Below are 20,341 nucleotides of genomic sequence, written 5' to 3'. Positions count from 1 at the left end.
TTGTTGATATGTAATATTTATGTTGGCTAAATTACTACAGTGTCTTTTCCAACATATGGCCTATTTGCTAAAATTTTCTTTGAATGACAGTGAATTAATAAAAAATTATGTTAAATTATAAACAAATCTTGGTTAAAAGCACTTTAAAATTAACAGGATGTTAATTTTCACATACAACATACCGACCGGATATTTTGTCCATTAAATCCAAAATCTGTTAAATCGAGGTCCACAAAATCAAGGGTTTACTGTATAGTATTTGGTTTGGATTTCTACAATACTGCAGGAAAAGACAGGGAGTATACTGCATAACCTTTTCAGGGCTGATAAACAGTATAAGGATGTGAAGATCAGCACTTGAGCATGGCCAGGTAGCTCACTTGGTTAGAGTGTCATCCCAATACAACAAGGTTGTGGGTTTGATCCCCGGTCAGGGCACATACGAGAATGCACAAATAAGTGGAACAACAAATCGATGTTTCTCTCTCCCTCCCTCTCTCTCTCTAAAATCAGTAAATTAAAAATTCATTTTATAAAGAAAAAAGTTCAGCACCCTAAGTATGAACAGATAATGCCCATGTCCCTGCGAGTGTCAGGCAGATGGTTTTCATTCATTCATCCATCCATGCATCCATTCATTCAGCAGATTCTTCTGAAGAGGCTGTTTGGTAGGAAGCGTTGTGTGTGATGGAAAGGAAGGGGGTGGGATCGCCGTCTGGAGCCCTGCTTGACCCACGACTACAGCAGGCAGGACCTGGCCCTCACCAGCAGGCTCTTTGAATACTTCGGTTGCTCGTAGGGTTGTGTGTGTCCCCCCAAAGTGATGGGGCTGTGGGTGGCAGCGGTGATTGTACATGTATGCGCTGCCTTGTGATGACCATTTGGACAGTAAGGAGCGTGTGTGGTGAAAATGCATCGCGTCTCTGATTCGCCAGTGGCTCAGCCACAGAGCCTCTCCTCTGCTTGCGGGGCGCCCAGGGCCTGCTCTCACCAGCTGCTTCTGTTTTCTGTCTCTTTTCAGTACCTGCAGATGAAATGGCCCCTGCTCGATGTCCCCTCCAGTGCTACCGTCAAGGACACCAGGTCACCGTCCCCAGCACACTTGGTAAGTCTGTTTCTCCTTAAAGTGCTCACCTCGGCAGTCACTGCTTCCCCTCCCCCTGCTGAAGCTGCTGGGTCTGGTGGTGTTGCCTCCAGTGTGTGGGTCCCCTGAGCTGTCGGGGCTGCACTTCCCTCCCGCTCCCACCTCATCATGTACACACACACACCACCACCACCACCACCACCACCACCACCACCACCACCACCACCACCACCACCACCACCCCCTCCCCCGGGATGGTGTGTGATTGGAAATGCCGTCCTACCCTGGCTGGGAACCCTGGCCCTTTTCCGCTGCCACTGGAGCCCCACTGCCCAGAAATGGTGTCTGCCTCCCTCTGTCGCAGCTCATTCAGTCTCTGCTTCCCCCTCCAAGCATGAGGCGCAGTGAAAGGGGCTCTTCTGTACGGGATGTTCTAGGAAAGAATGAGGTGAGTTGCGTGCAAAGGGAATCCCTACAGGGCAGCCGAGGCTCTTCTGCTAAGCCCTGTGGCTACTCAGGCTGCAGAGGGTGGTCGGGATGGTTCTGGGGAGCCAGAGCTTGGGGCCCAAGCAGGTCTCACCTCCTCAGCACTTGCCACAGACTGAAATTGAAAGCAAATGAGATGATCCTTGTGCCGAGCTCAGCACGACAGGGGTGAACCTGATGGAGGGGGCGGTGCAGGATTAAAGAAGACAGACAAGAGAATAAAGCTGGGGCTAGGTGGAGAGACAGTGCCACGGCCTGCAAGCCAAGCCTTTCTTTAATAGCCAGATTCCACGAGGCAAAGTAAGGGCGTGGTCAAGATGTTTACAGTGTTCCCGTGGGTTTCAAATCTACTCAATTACATGCACCTGAACTCTATCAAGCCCACATCACTCAGCCTCCTGGGACCACAAGTTCGCACCATAAGGTCAAGCTTACAACTACAGCCTTTGGCTATAATTGTGCTGGGACTTGCACGTGCTTTGCCATGAGAGGATCGTGCCCTCTCATTAGTCCAAGGTTTGAACCTGTCCAATTGCTGTAGCCACTTTCCACAGATCCTGGCCTAGCTGGTTTGGCTCGGTGGATAGAGCGTTGGCTTCGATTCCGGTCAAGGGCACGTGCCTTGGTTGTAGGCTCCATCCCCGTCTGGACGAGCGATGTGTCTCTTACATCCATGTTTCTCTCTTCTGTCTCCCCCTCTCTTCCACTCTCTGAAAATCAATGGAGAAAAGACCCTTGGGTGAGGATTAACAAAACAAAACAAAACGCGATGATCCTGGGACCTTGCATTCCCCTTTCTTGGACTCTTCGTAAGAGCAGCCCTTGCCTTAGGACTACCACCCCACAAGCTACCTGGTGTTACCCACTGTACAGAGAGTCTCAGAATTGTAGCAGGTGCAGCCAGAAGCAAGCCCAGCTGGCACGACCTGTCCATTGACAGATAGGGAGACTTGGAACGCTTGATGTTTTTTTAAAATTTATTATGGAAAATTTCACGTCTTCCCTTTACCCACACTCCCTGTCCCACCACACTGGGTTGTTTTAAAGCAAATCCCACATACATTATTTCATCGCATTCAGGACACGATTACATCCTGATAGTACTTTTTCATTATAAGCTTCGAGTCCAGTTGAAGAGAAGGAGGAGATACATAGAGAGAGAAATAATGGTGCCATGAGCCCTTCTGATTCCTGGTTATCCTTAGTGCCCTCACAGGAGCAGGGCCCTTGGTAGCTGAAAAGCAATGTCATGTGCAGTTCTCAGATGACTGTCACAGCCATCTGTGGAGGGACAGCTGGAGAGACTAGTGTCTGTAGGGAGCAGTGAGTGGCAGGACCAGCCGTCCGGGGCCGGCTGCTCCGAGAGGTTCTGTGGCCCGTCACTAGAAATGAGCAGCCCATTGACCAAGCATCTCAGGAATAGGCCACGGTGACTGCCCCTCCAGATTCCTATTTCGGATGGCACAGCACGAGGTCCAGGTGCCCTCTAGTGGTGCAGTCTGTCACGGTGGAGGTCACAGCCTCCCGCATCCACCCTACCATCAACCTAGCTGTTCCCTCCCTGCGGCTCTTGCTAACTGTTTCAGATCTCTGCAGGACTCACCCATCCTGTGGCATCCTCCAGCCCACTCTCTCTGCTATTCCCTCCACACACCGTCTCTGCACACTGTCTAAAATCTCCATCCACTTTTAGAGGAAGTGAGTTCCCTTTAAAACTAGCATGTCCACTCTGAGATTCCCATCCTTCCTGTTGCGCAGCCCATCTCGGAAAAATAAACTGTGACGCCTGTGTCCAGCCCTCCTCTGCCTGTGAGCATGAACCTGTTTCCCTCCCAGTTTCCTGTCCAGCTTTTCACACAGAGTTAGACCTGTCCCCTCCATCCTTGTACCATGTATTGTGCCAATCCACTGCAGCCTGGCTCCGCTTTCCAACTGCCATCTAATAGCTAAATCCAGTCATTTCCCCTGCTTTTTCTCAACACAGGTGACACCTGACAGTATTCACAACCCTCTGCTATCTATGATCCTAGTATCATTTGTTTTCCTCTCTAAGCTTCCATTTTCTTTCTAGACTCTTTTCCTCAGTAAATCAGCTGCTCATTCTCACTTACCTTAGTGTGACACAAAAATATGTGAAGTCCTGCTGGACTGGTGTGGCTCAATGCTTGAGCATTGACCTATGAACCAGAAGGTCATGGTTCAGTTTCTGTTCAGGATACATGCCCAGGTTGCAGGCTCAATCCCCAGTGTGGGGCATGCAGGAGGCAACCAATTAATGACTCTCCCTCATCAATGTTTTTATCTTTTTATCTCTTTCCTTCTCCCTTTCTCTCTGAAATCAATAAACCTATGTTTAAGCATACACACACACACACACACACACACACACACACACACTCACACACTCACACTCTAGTGGCCCGGTGCACGAAATTTGTGCATGGAAGGGGGGGTTCCCTCAGCCCAGCCTGAACCCTCTCCATTTGGACATCCCTCTTGCAATCTGGGACCGCTGGCTTCTAGCCTCTCACCTGCCTGCCTGATTGCCCCTAATCCCTCTGCCTGCCTGATCACCCCTAACCTCTCTTCCTGCCGGCCTGGTTGCCCCAACTGCCCTCCCCTGCCAGCCTGATCTCACTCCCAAATGCTCTCCCCTGCCGGCCTGATCTCGCCCCCATCTGCCCTCCCCTGCCAGTCTGATCACCCCTAACTGCCTCTGCCTGCCTGATCACCCCTAACTGCCCTCCCCTGCCAACCTGATCTCGCCCCCAACTGCCCTCCCCTTCCAGCCAACTTGGTTCTGATTGGTCGGTTTTCTATGCCAGTCAGCATCAAAAGCTCTGCCTCCTAGGCAGCCATTGGCTCCTCAGAGTTCACTCAGATTTGGTTCTGATTGGTCAGTTTCTATGCCAGTCAGCATCTCTGGGCCTATCTCCTGGCCTGATCAGATAGGCGGGGCTGATCAGCAGCCCCAGAGGAGGCCTGGAGAGAAACAGAGGTGCAGCTGCTGGTGAAGCCCGAAGAGAAAGAGAGAGGCAATGGCTGATCAACAGCTGCCACGGAGGCTGCGGATCAGACCCTGACTCTCTCTCTCTCTGGGCCTGATCCACAGCCCCCTCAGCAGTCAGTGCTGGGTTGCCACAGCAACCCAACATTGACTGCAGGACTGACTTCTGGTGTTTGGTCGAGCCTTCGGTTGGTCATTACAGACCCTGGGTTTTTATAAATTAGGAGAGACAGAGACAGACACAAACAGAGACCCTAAACTCTCAGCAAGGTTCTGTACTCATGACTGCTGCCAAACAAACATCAGTCATTGCAAATGTGTGCTCTGCAGATCCTCATTCAGCACTGTGCTAGACAAGGGAAAAGCATGGACAGTTGATAAAGTCCACTGTACGTTACAAAATGGATAATTTTCTAGTAAATTGTATATCGTGTGTCAACATAAGAAACATTCAAACCTGTGGAGAATTTTTTGAGTTTATTTGAGCCAACCTGTCAACAATTGCCAGGAAGCAAAATCTCAATGGATTGAGGAAATGCTCCAGAGATGGGCAGTTTTTCATCTTGTTTTATTTTTTTTTAATAAATCTTTATTGTTCAGATTATTACAGGTGTTCCTCTTTTTTCCCCCCATAGCTCCCCTCCACCTGATTCCCCACCCCACCCCATGCCCTTACCCCCTGCCACTGTCTTCATCCATAGGTGTAGACAAAAAAATCATTAAGATTTTTGTCCAATCCCTTCCCACACCCCTCACACCCCCTTCCCCCTGAGAATTGTCAGTCCACTTCCTTTCTATGTCCCTGATTCTATTATATTCACCAGTCAATTCTGTTCTTCAGATTTTTTATTCACTTGATTTTTAGATTCACTTGTTGGTAGGTATGTATTTGATGTCATTTTGTTGTTCATAATTTTTATCTTTACCTTTTTCTTCTTCCTCTTCTTAAAGAACACCCTTCAGCATTTCATGTAATCCTGGTTTGGTGGTGATGAACTCCTTTAGCTTTTTCTTGTCTGTGAAGCTCTTTATCTGACTTTCAACTCTGAATGATAGCTTTGCTGGGTAGAGTAATCTTGGTTGTAGGTTCTTGCTGTTCATCACTTTGAATATTTCTTGCCACTCCCTTCTGGCCTGCATAGTTTCTGCCGAGAAATCAGCTGACAGTCGTATGGGTGCTCCCTTGTAGGTAACTAACCGTTTTTCTCTTGCTGCTTTCAAGATTCTCTCTTTGTCTTTTGCCCTTGGCATTTTAATTATGATGTGTCTTGGTGTGGTCCTCTTTGGATTCCTCTTGTATGGGGTTCTGTGCGCTTCCTGGACTTGTAAGTCTATTTCTTTCACCAGGTAGGGAAAGTTTTCTGTCATTATTTCTTCTAACAGGTTTTCAATATTTTGCTCTCTGTCTTCTTCTGGCACCCCAAAAATTCGGATGTTGGTACGCTTAAAGTTGTCCCAGAGGCTCCTTACACTATCTTCATATTTTTGGATTCTTTCTTCTTTTTGTTTTTCTGGTTGGGTGTTTTTTGTTTCCTCATATTTCAGATCTTTGGTTTGATTCTTGGGGTACGTTGATCTACAGTTGAGTTTCTGTATATTCTTTATTTTAGACAATAGTGTATGCTTAATTTCTGACTGGTCCTTTTCCATTTTTTTTTGGCATTCTCATTAAGATCCTTAAAGGTCTCACTAAGTTCCTCAGCGGTTTTTAGTAGATTCTTGAGTAACCTTATAAATGTGGTTCTGAACTCTATGTCGTCCAGTAGTTTGCTTTCCTCCATTTCTTTCATTCATGACATGTTTCTTTGTCTCCGCATTTTGCTGCTTCCCTGTGTTGATGGAGTGGCTTTGTGTGGTAGGTGACCTATAGGGGCCAGTAGCTCAGCCTCCCCAATCACCTGAGGTGGACGCTCTTGGTACACTCCTTTGTGGGCTGAGTGCAAAGTCTTGGTGTAGTTAAGCCTTGATTGCTGTTGGTACACTGGGAGGAATTGACCTCCAGGCCAATTGGCTGTGAGGACCCGCTGTGTCTATAATGGAAGAACTGCTGCGCTGGAGACACGCTTATGGTGCAGGACTTGTTTCAGTGGGGCTTTGGTGCTCACTGAGTCTGCCTCTTGAATGTGTCACTTATGGATGTGAGGAGTTGAAATCTGGTGTCTCACACTGACCACTAGGTACACTGGCTTCTGGATCTCTAATGGGGTGCAGGTCAGCTACTGTCTGAGGCCACCCAGCAGACGCTACAAGCAAGAACTACAGTTTTCTCCTCTTTGCTTGGGGTTTGGAGGTTTTGGAGCTGTCTGACCCGGGCTGCACGTTTGCTAGGTTAAGCTGCGATAGGGCAGGTCATTCATATGCTAAAGCCGCTGCTTGGAGCTTGGGTGGGTTTGTAGATTGTGCGGGGCGGGGTCTCAGGGTGTGACTAGGCTAGGGCGTGGCAAACAGCGATGGCTGCCAGTTAGCCGGTTCTGCATCTCCAACCGCATCCCCGCGCCCCAGCACAGTAAACAATTATTCCTGCGCACAGCCCTGCAAGCAAGCCACCCTCACTTTCCGACCCCACGGCAGACAGTCCAGCTTCTCCCCGTAGGAGTTTGGGTCCCCCGCGTCTCCCCAGAAACTGGAGTTTGGAGTAATAGGGAACTTGTCTCCCTTTGGGTTGAAAAAAGGAGCGCTCTCAGTCGCCCGTCGCCAGCCCGATTCGTGCGCCTCCGTACCTCAGCTTTTCAGCGCTTGTGCACCTCTCAATGCTGTTTGCTCTTTCCTTCTAGTTGTAGAACTTCCACTCAGCCAGCTTTCCCGTGGTTCTGGGTGATAGACATTTTGTCTTTTAGTTGTAGTTTTGAAATTGTTGTGCGAGGCAGCAGTTTAGGTGTTTACCTACGCCGCCATCTTAGATCCTCCTCATCTTGTTTTATACATTAGAATCAAAAGAGAAGACTTACGTGGGTTACATGAAATTCCTTGGTGATAGACTAGGGAGGCAGGATAAAGCAAAGCAAGGAAACCTCTGGGATTGGATAAGAAGTAAAATGATAGACACACACATCTTTTACATAGTTGAGTACAGGATAGTTAACAGTCAACAGTTGACATGATAAAAATAGCAATGAGAGGATTCATATTCTCTGCCCTGGTGCATTGGTTGTGCCCTGAGGGGTCCGGGAAAGAGGAAGTTACCCTGACATTCCAAAAGTCAGTTATCGTGGACGCAAAAGACAATAGACAGGGAGATTCTAGCCTAGGACATGATTACCTGCCATAAATTGCTTTTAGTTAAAAAGTTTCATTTCAGACCACCCTTTATGGTTATTTTAGGTGTCTGGGTTTTCAAGGCCACCACACGGGCCTTCCCTGAGCTTGTCAGGTTAGCACGTGGCCCCTTTTCATCCACACTTATTCTCTGTATTCTCATATGAAAAACCGGAAACAGGCTTCAAAAGCTTAAAGAACATTTATGGGAGAAAAGCTTACCATTAACTTGAAGTTTCACGGATTGGAAAAAGAACACCATTTTCAGTTTTCGAATCCGAACTTCTCATTCCCACTTGAGCTACATGCATGTGTAGGAGCAAAGCCTGAGGTACCCGGGGGTGTGCTGCAGCTGTATGATACAGAGGGTTTGAATCCCAGCTCCGCCTTTATTTGTGCAGCTTCAGGCAGATTACCTCACCTCTCTTTACCTTGGTTCCCTCGTTTATAAGATGGGATTCAGAAAAGGATTTGACCTTAGAGTTGTGCATAACTGAGTTTACAATTGTGCCTAACATGAAGTAAGCCCTCAGTAACTGTTAGCTTACCACCATGTTTGTTGTTAAGAGAGGGAAAGACCGCCCTAACCGGTTTGGCTCAGTGGATAGAGCGTCAGCCTGCGGACTCAAGGGTCCCAGGTTCGAATCTGGTCAAGGGTATGTACCTTGGTTACAGGCACATCCCCAGTAGGGGATGCGCAGGAGGCAGCTGATAGATGTTTCTCTCCCATTGATGTTTCTAACTCTCTCTCCCTCTCCCTTCCTCTCTGTAAAAAAATTAATAAAATGTATTTTTTTAAAAAAGAGAGAGAGAGGGAAAGACCATTAAAATACCATTTAATTAGCAGACTAAGAGGTGATGAGGTCCCGAATTAGTTGCATGGATTGCAAAGGTAATAGAGATAATCAGCCTATGGAATTTAACATCTACTCTTTGAAGAATATGATTTCATTGTCTGGGATGGGGCTTGTATCTTAGTTGTTGTTTTTTGTTTGTTTGTTTTTAATATATCTTATTGGTTTCAGAGAGGGAGAGAGAGATAGAAACATCAATGATTAGAGAGAATCATTGATCGGCTGCCTCTTGCCTGCCCCACACTGGGGATTGAGCCCGAAATCCAGGCATGTGCCCTGACCAGGAATTGAACCATGACCTCCTGGTTCATAGGTCGACACTCAACCACTGAGCCACTCCAGGCCAGGCTGGTATCTTAGTTTTTTAAGCTCCTCGGGAGATTCTCAGGGCCTGTCGCAGTTGAGAATCGTTGCCCTGATTGCAAATCAAAGGCTGAAGGGGAAGGAGTTTAGAGATGATCCGGGTTTACTCCTGTGCATTCTCTAGGCTAGAGGCAGAAGCAGGACTCGAGGTTACTGAAGTAGTCATGGAGTTTTTTCATTAGAAAAATGAAAATATTTGATTACGAAATTTATTATAGAATCATGAGCAAAACATTCTAAGATGAGGTTTGCCCTAGGAGAAGGGCGATGAATACCTGGAGAGATTCAGTGAGTCAGGTCAAAGCTACCTCTCACGGAGATGTGTTGAAACAAGTCGTAACTGGGCCGGTGTGGGGATGGAGTTCATTATGCCTTGGATTTTATGCCTTCTAAACAAGCTCTCAAAGCTAAGCAACAGGCCCAACTGGGTGACTCAGTGGTTGAGTGTCGACCTATGAACCAAGAGGTCACGATTCAATTCCTGGTCGGGGCACATGCCCGGGTTGTGGGCTCGATCCCCAGTTTGGGGTGTGCAAGAGGCAGCCGATCAGTGATTCTCTCTCATCATTGATGTTTCTATCTCTCTCTCCCTCTCTGTTCCTCTCTGAAATCAATAAAAATATATAACAACAGAAAAAAGCAGCTAACTAAGTAACAGTGATATTTCCTAGGTAACCCCTCACAGCCCCATCTTTCCCCCGACTCTCCCTGGAGCTCTACGCCCAGCCTTGCAAAGCAAATAGACACACTTACAGACTATATCCAACTCCAAGATAGGAATCCCATCTGTCTCTTCACATTTGTTTCGCCCACCACCTGTCGCCATGCCTGGTGCAGAGGAGTTGCTCCAGGAGCATTCGTTGAATGACTGGAAGAATAAATGGGCTGGTGCACCCCTTCTGAAGCCCCTCTCCACCCCTGTGTCCAATCCCTCCTCTCATTCAAGATTTTTTAAATTAAATATTTTTTAAACCATGAAATGGAGCATGTGCTGTGTAGAACACTTGGGAAGATGCCAGAGTACACAGAAAACAACGTATAACCCCTCAACTCGCGTTTTGTTATACAGCATTTCCATCTTGTCTCTGTTGCATGTGCACTGGTAACTTGTCTGCTGGGTGATGACCGCGTGCTTCCTTTATGAGAGCGAGCACCTGCTTCAGCACAGGCAGTGGGCCACTCTCTGAGGCGTGTTGCGCTTCCTGTCCCAGGAGCAATGTCGAGCCAGTGCCTGGAAACCTCCTGCTAGAGTGGCTGCCTCGCTGCTCCACCACTGAGCTGAGAAGCCTGACCGCCTAGCATGCCAGTTCTCAAGTAGAAACACTTTGGAATTGTAGTTTCTCCATCTTAGCAGTCTACCTGTGTAGACTAGAAAAACATCCAAAACTCGTCACATAGCCTGTTACTGCTCTGCTCTGCCTCCGGTACTGATTTCAATTCTTATCATACAGTATTAACTTTTTTTAAATATATTTTATTGATTTTTTTTACAGAGAGGAAGGGAGAGGGATAGAGAGTTAGAAACATCAATGGGAGAGACACATCGATCAGTTGCCTCCTGTACACCCCTTACTGGGGATGTGCCTGCAACCAAGGTATATGCCCTTTACCGGAATCCAACCTGGGACTCTTCAGTCCGCAGGCCAAAGCTCTATCCACTGAGCCAAACCGGTTAGGGCAGTATTAACTTTAAATCACTTTCATCAAATGACCAAATTTCTTTTTTTTTAAATATGTTTTTATTGATTTTAGAAAGAGAGAGAGTGTGTGAGGGGGAAAGAGAGAGAGAAAGAAACAGAAACATTGATGTGAGATAAAAATATCAATCGGCTGCCTCCTGTACAGACCCCAACCAGGGATCGAACCTGAGACCTGGGTATGTGCCCTGACTGGGAATCGAACCCAAGACCCCTCGGTGCATGAGATGATGCCCAACCAACCGAGCCACACCAGCCAGGGCAGTATTATTTTTTTTTATTTGGGAACAAATTGAAACATCTGGGAAAATTGTAAGAATAATACAAGAAACTCCCATATGCACCTTATTCAGATTCAGAAGTTTTGCCCCATGCTTTGCCTTTTTCTCTCACACATGGGTGTTTTAAAATATATATGTATACATACATATGTACATATGTATGTATGTATACACACACACACACACACACATATTTCAGAGAGGAAGGGAGAGAGTGAAACATCAATGATGAGAGAGAATCACTGATTGGCTGCCTCCTGCACGCCTCCCATTGGGGATCGAGCCCACAACCTGGGCATGTCCCCTGACCAGGAATCGAACTGTGACCTCTTGGTTCATAGGTCAACAAGGGGTCTATATACTATATAATATACTGTTACTGCTCTGCTCTGCCTCCGGTACTGATTTCAATTCTTATCATACAGTATTATGATAAGATACCACTGAGCCACACCGGCCCGTCCACACACGGATTTTTTTAAAAACAACTTGAGAGTAAGTTGGAGACATTGTGCCCCTTTAGCCCTGAACACTTTAGATGTATTTCCTGTGAGACCACAGCAACCACAGCACAGTTATCAAAATCAAGAAATTGGCATTCCATATTATTATCTAACTCACAGTATACAGTACATCCCAGTTTTGGTAAATGTCCCAGTCATTATTTGTTACAGCCACGTGGTTACTTTCTGGAGTTCAGTCGTGACTACACATCGCATTTCGTTATTGTGCCTCTTCAGTCTCCTTTGCTTTAGTGAGTTCCTTAGCCTTCGTCTTTCCTGACCTGACTCTGACATTTTCTGAGAATGTCCCTCCTTTTGGGTTTGTCTGATGTGTCCTTGCGGTCAGGTTCAGGTTGTGTGTGATTGGCAAGAACACTCCTGCGCTGAGCTGTGTCCGGAGTTTATCGCGGGGGAGGCAGGCCCACTGGGAGGCGTGCCCACGGGGTACGTTTGTCCAGTCCCAGTGATACTTGCCTTGCTCCTTTGGTTCAGGGGGTGTCTGCCACGTTTCCCCCTGTGGAGTTACTTTCTCCCTTTGTAATAATAAAGGCTCTGTCAGTAATGACTTTGAAGCCATGTAAATGTCCCTTTTCTCGCCCAATGTTCCCCCACTACCTTCGGAAGGCATGGATGGCTGCCTGCCTCCATCATTCCTTCTATTAGTTTCTGTTGTTGAGATTTAGCTTTGGGAAATCCTTACTCATATCTACCAGCTTATTAATCTTAGTATAGAGCCAAGTGGACATTGTGGCAACTCAAATCTGTGCATCCATACACTGTGAAAAAGATGATTGAGGAGAGAAACTAAAAACCAATATACAAATGTGTTCCTGAAGAGAGACCAAAACAAATGAAAAGAAGACAGTAACAGACGAAAGTTAACTGGGCTGTTAGAACAAAAGCTTGAATTTATAGATTGAAAGAACTCATTCTTTCAATCTACAAAGTAAGTGAAAATTGACATTTACCTAGACACATCCTAGCAACCATTTGAATTGTGAAGATTAAAATTTTTTTTCCCTACAAGCATCTTACGTATTAAAAAAAAGGGGGGGGGGCCCTAACTGGTTTGGCTCAGTGGATAGAGCGTTGGCCTGCGGACTGAAGGGTCCCAGGTTCGATTCTGGTCAAGGGCACGTACGTACCTTGGTTGTGGGCACATCCCCAGTGGGGGGTGTGCAGGAGGCAGCTGATCGATGTTTCTCTCTCATCGATGTTTCTAACTCTCTATCCCTCTCCCTTCCTCTCTGTAAAAAAAAAAAAAAAATCAATAAAATATATTTAAAAAAAAAAAAGGCAGTTGCCAAAGGAACAAAAATAAAGGTAACTTCAGTGCTCTCTTTTGCCATCATCAATGTCAGCAAACAGTGGAAAGGGGGAGCTTTCATAAGGAAAGATTAACCCAAGAATTTTCTGCCCAGTCCAATTTGCAAAGACCTCAGAAATGTACTGCCGCTGCCCCCCTGGTGTGGCTCAGTTTGTTGGAGCGTTGTCCCGTGCACCGAAGGATCGCGGGACAATTCCCGGTCAGGGCACATACCCAGAGTCGCACTCCGATGTCTGTCTCTCTCTCTCTCTCCTCCCCTCTCTCTCTCATTAATATTTTTATTTAAAGCATTGCTGCTTAGAACCTGGAACATACTCCAGTTCCCTGAGCTTTTTATCTCTGCTGTTATCCTGCTGAAGAGGCTCTTGATTAACCTTTATGTCTGTATCACCTGTAGCACACTGCTTGTCATATTAGGAGCTCAGAAAGTATTTGTTATATACTAACCAGAGGCCCAGTGCATGAAATTCGTGCACTCGGGCAGGGGCGGGTGGGGGGGTCCCTCAGCCTGGCCTGCGTCCTCTCGCAGTCCGGGAGCCCTCAGGGGATGTCTGACTGCAGGCTTAGCACTGCCCCGGAGGCAGGAGAGGCTCCCGCCACCACGGCTGAGCTCGTCAGCTGTGAGCCCAGCTTCTGGCTGAGCGGCGCTCCCCCTGTGGGAGTGCACTGACCACCAGGAGGAAGCTACTGCGTTGAGCGCCTGCCCCCTGGTGGTCAGTGCGTATCATAGCAACCAGTTTTTCCACCATTCGGTCAATTTGCATATTAGCCTTTTATTATATAGTATATAGACCCCCATTCTCCTCGTTTTTCCCTCCAGTCCACAGGCCTCTTTGTGGTTCCTCAAATGTGCTGAGCACACTGCCCACCTCAAAACCACTGCACTGTGTTCCTTTTGCCTAAATGCTCTTCCCCACCTACCTACACATCCAGCTCCCCATTTCCTTCAGGTGTTTATTCGAAAGTCATTTCTCATTGAGGCCTTCCCTGGTCAACCTGTGACTTCTAACCCACTCCCTCTTCACTTCGTACCTGCCTTTCCTGGCTTAGTTTTTCCCCTTAGCATTTATCACTATTTAATACTAGATGCATGAATTCTGCACGGGTGGGATCTGACCAGGCCACTCTGATGGGGGCCCATCCGGCTGGGCCAGTAGGGGGGAGGGGCTGCAGGCGGTTGGCTGGCCAGCCCCGCCCCTGATCAGGGTGTTGGGGGCCGATCGGCTGGGGACTGGCCAGGGGGAGGGGCCGCAGGTGGTTGGCTGGCCAGGGGGGTGGGGGAGATTGGGGCCTGGATCAGGCTGGTTGGCTGCTGCAGTGCACGTCATAGCCTCTGGTCGTTCTGCTGTTCCTGTCGTTGGGCTTTTATATATATATAGATATTATTTAGTTGGTTTATTGTGTTGTCTCTTCAATTAGGATCTAAGTACCATGAGGACAGGTATCTTTGTCTAAAATAGATGAGATTTTCTAGTGCAGTCACAAGACCTAAAACACTGCCTGCACAGAGTAGATACAACACAAGTACTTGTTGTTCTTATTGTTGTTACCTGCACTTCCTTTACTTTTTACAAAAAGTTTTATTGAGGTATAACTGACATAAACATTACATTAGTTTCAGGATTACAGCACAATGATTCGATGCTGTACTTGTATATGTTGCAAAGAGATCATCACAGTGAGTCTGGTTAACATCCGTCACTGTGCCCGTGTCAAACAGAAACGTTCACGGCAGAAAGCTTTTCTGAAAAAAAAGGATTTTATTGAGCCACTTGCTGGCCAGGAAAGGGCCAAGTCCCAGGACACACGAAATCTGAACCACCACAGTGTGTCTGGATGGAGAAGACGCGGCCGCAGTCCTGGAGCAAACGATGTGTGTGCCCCATAGGGCAGTTAGTTCAGCAGCCCCACCCTGTTATCAGACGGGGCTTCTGTCCATCTGCTGTCAGCCTCCAGCCTTCTGGCTGCGCAGCCTGGTACCTGTGGCGTGAACAGTCTCTGCGTTTACCCAATAAATAAAAGTGAGGATCTCCACTTCTCTCGGAGGAGGGAAATTCTGTATGGGGGACACATGTTCAAATCTCCTTCCCCTAATAGGATGACAGCATTTTGCCTTTAAATAGTATCTATTAAAGAGTGGGGTGTGTGTGTATACAGAGAGAGACTTGGGTGGGTTGTTGTTTTTCCAACTTTAAGTTCCTGTTTGCCCCTGCTTCAATCCCATGTAAATCCTTTTACGTTATTTGCTGCACCAGCCAGCCAGCCAGCTCCCTCTGAAATACTTTGCTAAGTTTTAAGAGAGACATGGGGGTGATTTAGAGACAGGTGGCCAGACAGAGTGAGGAGTCCAGAACTGGCATGGGAGGGAAATAAAGAGCGGCCTCGGGGAGCAGGGAGTTATCTCCTAGAGCTTGATGAGCTCTCACGAGGTGCGAGAGATGGTTGTTGCAGTGATGTGCCACGGTATGGGGATAGGGAGGAGACAGCTGAGGAATGTAACTGGGAGCTGGAATGGGACACATGCAAAGAAAGCTGTTCTCCGAGCAGTGAATCTGATGATCTCTAAAAAGGAGAGCAGACGCTGGATGTTCTCGAGGTGGGGGCGGGGGGCACTGTCATTTATGTTTTCATCGCAAACATTGGGAAGAACTTAGCCGTTGCTGTGCGGAATATGAGGGGATTTGCTTTACAGGGACTTCACTTATTTGCTGGCTTTCAGGTTACCTGATCCCGGCTACATGAATTTACAGATTAGTTTTACCTAAATTAACCCAAAAGGAAACGTACAGGTAGCTTCGAAAGATTCCTGCAACAAAAACCTTAGGTTGAAATACTAATATCAGCACAAAACAAAAAGAACATGGCAGAGCCAACACTTTTTATCGATTGAGTTGCATGATGAGAAGCATCGAGAGCCCCTGGCCTAACTGATGGTGTGTCCCAGGGATGAGAACTGGAGTAGCACCGAGCGTCGCCGCTGGAGCTGAAGCCCCTGGAAATCTCGTTCTTTCCCAGCTGAGCGGTCTCAGCAGACTGCGGGCAACAGGTCCTTTGGGCCTCTGGCCACTTCAGATCCCACCCTCTCCTGTGTGTAGTATTTCAATGCTGTGAGTGGGCTGAAGATTTGGGAACAATCCCAGTTCTCTTTTCCCTTTCCCCCCCCCAGCCCTGCGTTTAAGCATAGATCTTGAAAACTGTTCTGGTCGCCAGAAAAGAAGTTTGTTTCTATCAGTAAATAGACAAGTGAATGCAGATAGAACAGCTTTCTTAAATATATGAAATCAGGTATAGTTAGCGATCCACTGAAACGCCTAGTGTTTGCTGGGCCGTCTGCTGGCTGGTCCCATGCACTGAAGGGCTGCCTTCCAGATTGCGGGTTTGATCCCTGGTCAGGGTACGTGTTCTGTGAGGATGCCGCTAAGTTAAGGCTCATCTTTGCCTGAGCTACAAACCCTTATCGTTCTGCTCCCTGAAATCAGGATCAGAAAGAAAAGGGAACAGTGAGTGATCAATAGCAGCAGGAGGTTTGTGGGGACCTTGAACAAGCTGGTGAGAGCAGCAGGGCGATTCGGGGGGGCAGCTCTGGGGTCTGGGTGGAGCTGAGGCTGTGGGCTTTCCTTTGAGCTTGGAAGTAAGTCTTGAACAGCGGGGGAGGGGATACATTGCTTCCTCCCTGGGGAGCAGGAGTTTGAAGACTTTGGCTTGGACCAACTCTAGAAACAGACGGAGTCGATGTGAAACACGTGAACTAGGAAAGAGTTGGGTGTGCTTGACTAGACAGAAGGATTTAGGTCCAAGGTGGCTCTGAGATGCTCTTCTGTGAAGAACTCTGGCTTTGGCTGCCTTGCTGGGTGAACACCTGTGCCTTTGCTTATATTCTTAAAATATATTTTTATTGATTTCAGAGAGGAAGGGAGAGGGAGACAGAAGCATCAGTAATGAGAGAGAATCAGCGATCGGCTGCCTCCTGCACACCCCCCCACTGGGGACTGAGCCCATAATCTGGGCATGTGCCCTAACCGGGAATTAAACCATAATCTCCTGGTTCATAGGTCAGTTGCTCAACCACTAAGCCACGCCGGCGGCCGGCCGGGCACTTATGTGATTGTTTTTACTGGGTTATCAGCTGTGAGGTGGAGCGGGGTGGGGTATTCCAGCATTTCTACTCTGGGCCTGAGAAAAAGAAAGAACTTTTATTGGGATGGTTAGGGTTAGCCTTCCTGAATCAGCCCCAAAGAGCCCTCTTGCTTACTAGCCCAGGGACTACATCTGACACTTTGCCTTCCTTGCTCTGGACAATGCTGCCACCTACTGGGAACCAATGATAATGGCATTTAAATTAAGATACTGTACCTACATTTTCAAATATAACTCACATTTTCCTGCCTTTACTTAACTCTGCCACTCCTGATGAGGCCACTCAACAGCACATGGGCAGTTGAGATTTCATAATACCATTAAATATTTTTAAGTGGATGTATATGTCAAATCATTACATTGTACACTTTAAAGATACTACAATTTTGTCTGTCAGTTATACCTTAGTAAAGCTGAAGAAAACCTTTTCGTTAAAAAAATCATGGCTATAAATGATGTAAATAAAAAACATGTGCTCCCTGGCCGGGGTGGTTCAGTTGGTTGAACGTGGTCCCATGCACCAAAGAGTTGCCTCCCGGATTGCGGGTTTGATCCCTGGTCAGGGTACATGCGGGAGGCAGCCTGTTGCAATTTCCCTCTCACATCACTGTTTCTCTCTCACATCGCTGCTTCTCTCTATACATATAAAATTTAAAAACAAAACATGCACAGAGTCTTAAGGAGTGGAGACGTACCACAATGATAATAGTGACTGGGTTGGGCTGGTGTGATTGTATTTCCTAATGCTTTATAGCATACTAGTAGTTTCAATACAGAAAGGACAAAACAAAATCACCCATAGTTCCACCACTGAAACATAACTACTGTTTACATCTTGGTGTACTTCTATTTAGTCTTTTTTTTTTCCTCATCATGGAGTTTATGTATTTATTTTTATTGTAATCATTCTGTAATTATGAGCCCGCTGTGGCCAGGTGATAGGAAGTTGTTCATGGTCAGGTACCTGCAGGGTCCAGCCAGCGCCACCTAGTGGTTGTGGTTCAGAACGGCCTGGGAGCTGGAGCCCTGGATTCCTGTCCTGCTCCAGTACTCCGCCTCTCATCTCTGCTTATCCTACTGAAAATGGAACACGACTGCCGTCAGCACACAGATACTAGGAGATGCACAGGCCGGAGTTTTCATTATGAGTACCAAAATGGGCACCATATGAAAGGAAAAAAGGGCTTGTAGAATCTATGAAATGAAAAGTTCAAACTGTAAGACAGCAGTTTGGAGTTCCAGCCCTGGGGCTGCCTCCAAATCGCCATCCTTTTTACAAGTCTCTTTGTTAAACAAATCTCTTCTCTACTTGCAAATCTGTCACCTTATTTTAAAAATTTATCTAAAAAGCCCTAGCTGGTTTGGCTCAATGAGTAGAGCATCAGCCCGTGGACTGAAGGGTCTCGGGTTCGATTCTGGTCAAAGGCACATGCCCAGATTGCAGGCTCCATCCCCAGTAGGGGGCATGCAGGAAGCAGCTGATCAATGACTGTCTCTCATCATTGATGTTTCTATATCTCCCTTTCTCTCTGAAATAAATAAAAATATATATTTTTTTAAAAAGATATTTAAAAAGTTTACCTAAAATAAAAGGTATGTCTATCCTTTCTCTCTGACCGAGATGTTTTGACCAGGTTCTTGGGGAAGCCAATAGTACAGAGAAAGGGGAGATATGAGTCCAGTTCTGCCACTTGCCAGCTGAGTCACCTAACCTTTCTGAGCTCAGTGTCTTCAATGGCAATGACCATCGCTGCTTTGCCAGGTTATAAGAAGGCCTAGACAGTATGCCTTGCTCTGTGCTTGTATAAGGAAGATCCTATTGTTAAGTTAAATTACTGTAAGGCATTAAAAAAAATAATTCATTTTACCAATACTAGGACGCACAGGTTTTTCCCATTTTAATATTTCTGAAATCAGGATATGTTGGTATGCAAGAGTTTTTTTCTTTCTTAATAATTATATGAAATAATGGTACTCCTTACATTAGCTGGTGTTTGCAGTGAAACGAAGAGGTAACTAAATCGGCAAAGTGAGGCTGGGAGAGGTGCTCTGGGGCTGTGTCTGCGCATCTGAAAGTGGCACCGGTTATGTGAGCTGAACATATGTTGTACACACATGTGTTTAGAAGAGGGTATGTTGGAGGGTGGGCATCATCCCTCCTGCTCCTGCTGGTCCTTTCCTGCCATGTAGCCCACTCCTTTTGCTCGAGGGCTGTGTGAGGACTGAATGGGACGGTGCATGGAAAATACCTGGCACTTATTCGACGCAGTGACTATCAGCTGATTTCACTCTCCATCTCCTTGGCAACTGTCCCTAGTCTTTTTCTCCATGTCTTTCAGTCGAATAAAGTTCCTGTCGTTCAGCACCCGCACCACATGCACCCGTTGACACCCCTCATCACCTACAGCAGCGACCACTTTCCCCCGGGCTCCCCGCCCACACACCTCTCCCCAGAGATTGATCCAAAGACAGGTGAGTCTGCTGCTGCGGGAGGGGCTGCACCCCGAGCAGAGCTCCGAGGGGAGCGGGAGGGGCAGGCTTCTCCTCGGAGCACCCACTGGACCTGGGTCCAGATCGTGTCCTCAGCTGTCTGCAGCCTTGACCACTGGCTTTAGCCTCTTCGGTTTTTCCACCTGTACATTGTCTGGACCTCCCGTGCCACAGGCTTATCGTCAGGGTGAAAAGAAATTAAGGGAGAAGTCCACAGCGAGCATGTGGTGTGTCTCTGTTTCTATTACTTTAGAATCTCAACACTTTGGGAGTGGAGTGATCTGGCCGGGTTGGGGGGGGGCAGGGGGGGGGGGAATCTCTCTCTTTTTTTTAAAAATTAACTTTGAAGTCTAGCACAGTGCCAGCTGTGCCTCCCTGAACGAGACTTCAACCCTAAACCGAATGTTTCAAATGGAGTACCCACGTCCCGCCAGGCTATCAGGCAGCAGGGCTGAGCTGGCTTTTTTTTTTTTTTTTAGCTTGTTCACCCGACCTGCCTATCCCAGGGAGCCACAGTCGTAGTAAAATTCCCATTTACCGTGGCTCAGAGTATCTGGGGGTCCCGCTTTAGAGAAATAGTTACGACAAGTTGCAGATAAGGAGGACACCTGTGGACTTGGAGTCCAGAGTTCGTTTCTCCATAGACGAGGCAGATTTCCTAGAGAAGCAGTCAGCTGATGACTGGGGGTACCGGGGTCTGTGGGTCCAGACTTTCTTGTCCCTTTCTTGGCCACTAACCCCTGTATCGGCAGCTGGGAGTTAATCCTGCCAACAGAAATGGTATCCACATAGCCGGAGAGGCTGCACTAGTCCTGCCTCCGTGAATGTCCTTGACCAGCGGGCCCACGGAGCTGGGA

At 47.3% G+C, this 20,341-nt stretch overlaps 1 protein-coding gene across 1 annotated transcript in view; it reads left to right on the top strand.

Moving 5' to 3' along the window:
- TCF7L1 (transcription factor 7 like 1) overlaps positions 1-20,341 on the top strand; it is a 168,550-nt gene that overhangs the window by 141,360 nt on the left and 6,849 nt on the right. Inside the window, exons 4-5 of the mRNA XM_080683181.1 lie at positions 1,022-1,105; positions 19,334-19,466. Of these exons, the coding sequence (XP_080539307.1) occupies positions 1,022-1,105; positions 19,334-19,466 (217 nt within the window). The remainder of the gene's footprint in view (positions 1-1,021; positions 1,106-19,333; positions 19,467-20,341) is intronic.

This window comes from Plecotus auritus (genome assembly GCF_963455305.1).
Source record: "Plecotus auritus genome assembly, chromosome: 8".
NCBI classification, from domain to species: domain Eukaryota; kingdom Metazoa; phylum Chordata; class Mammalia; order Chiroptera; family Vespertilionidae; genus Plecotus; species Plecotus auritus.
Note: the sequence above shows the minus strand (reverse complement) of the source record. Positions and strands in the feature narration are given on the sequence as shown.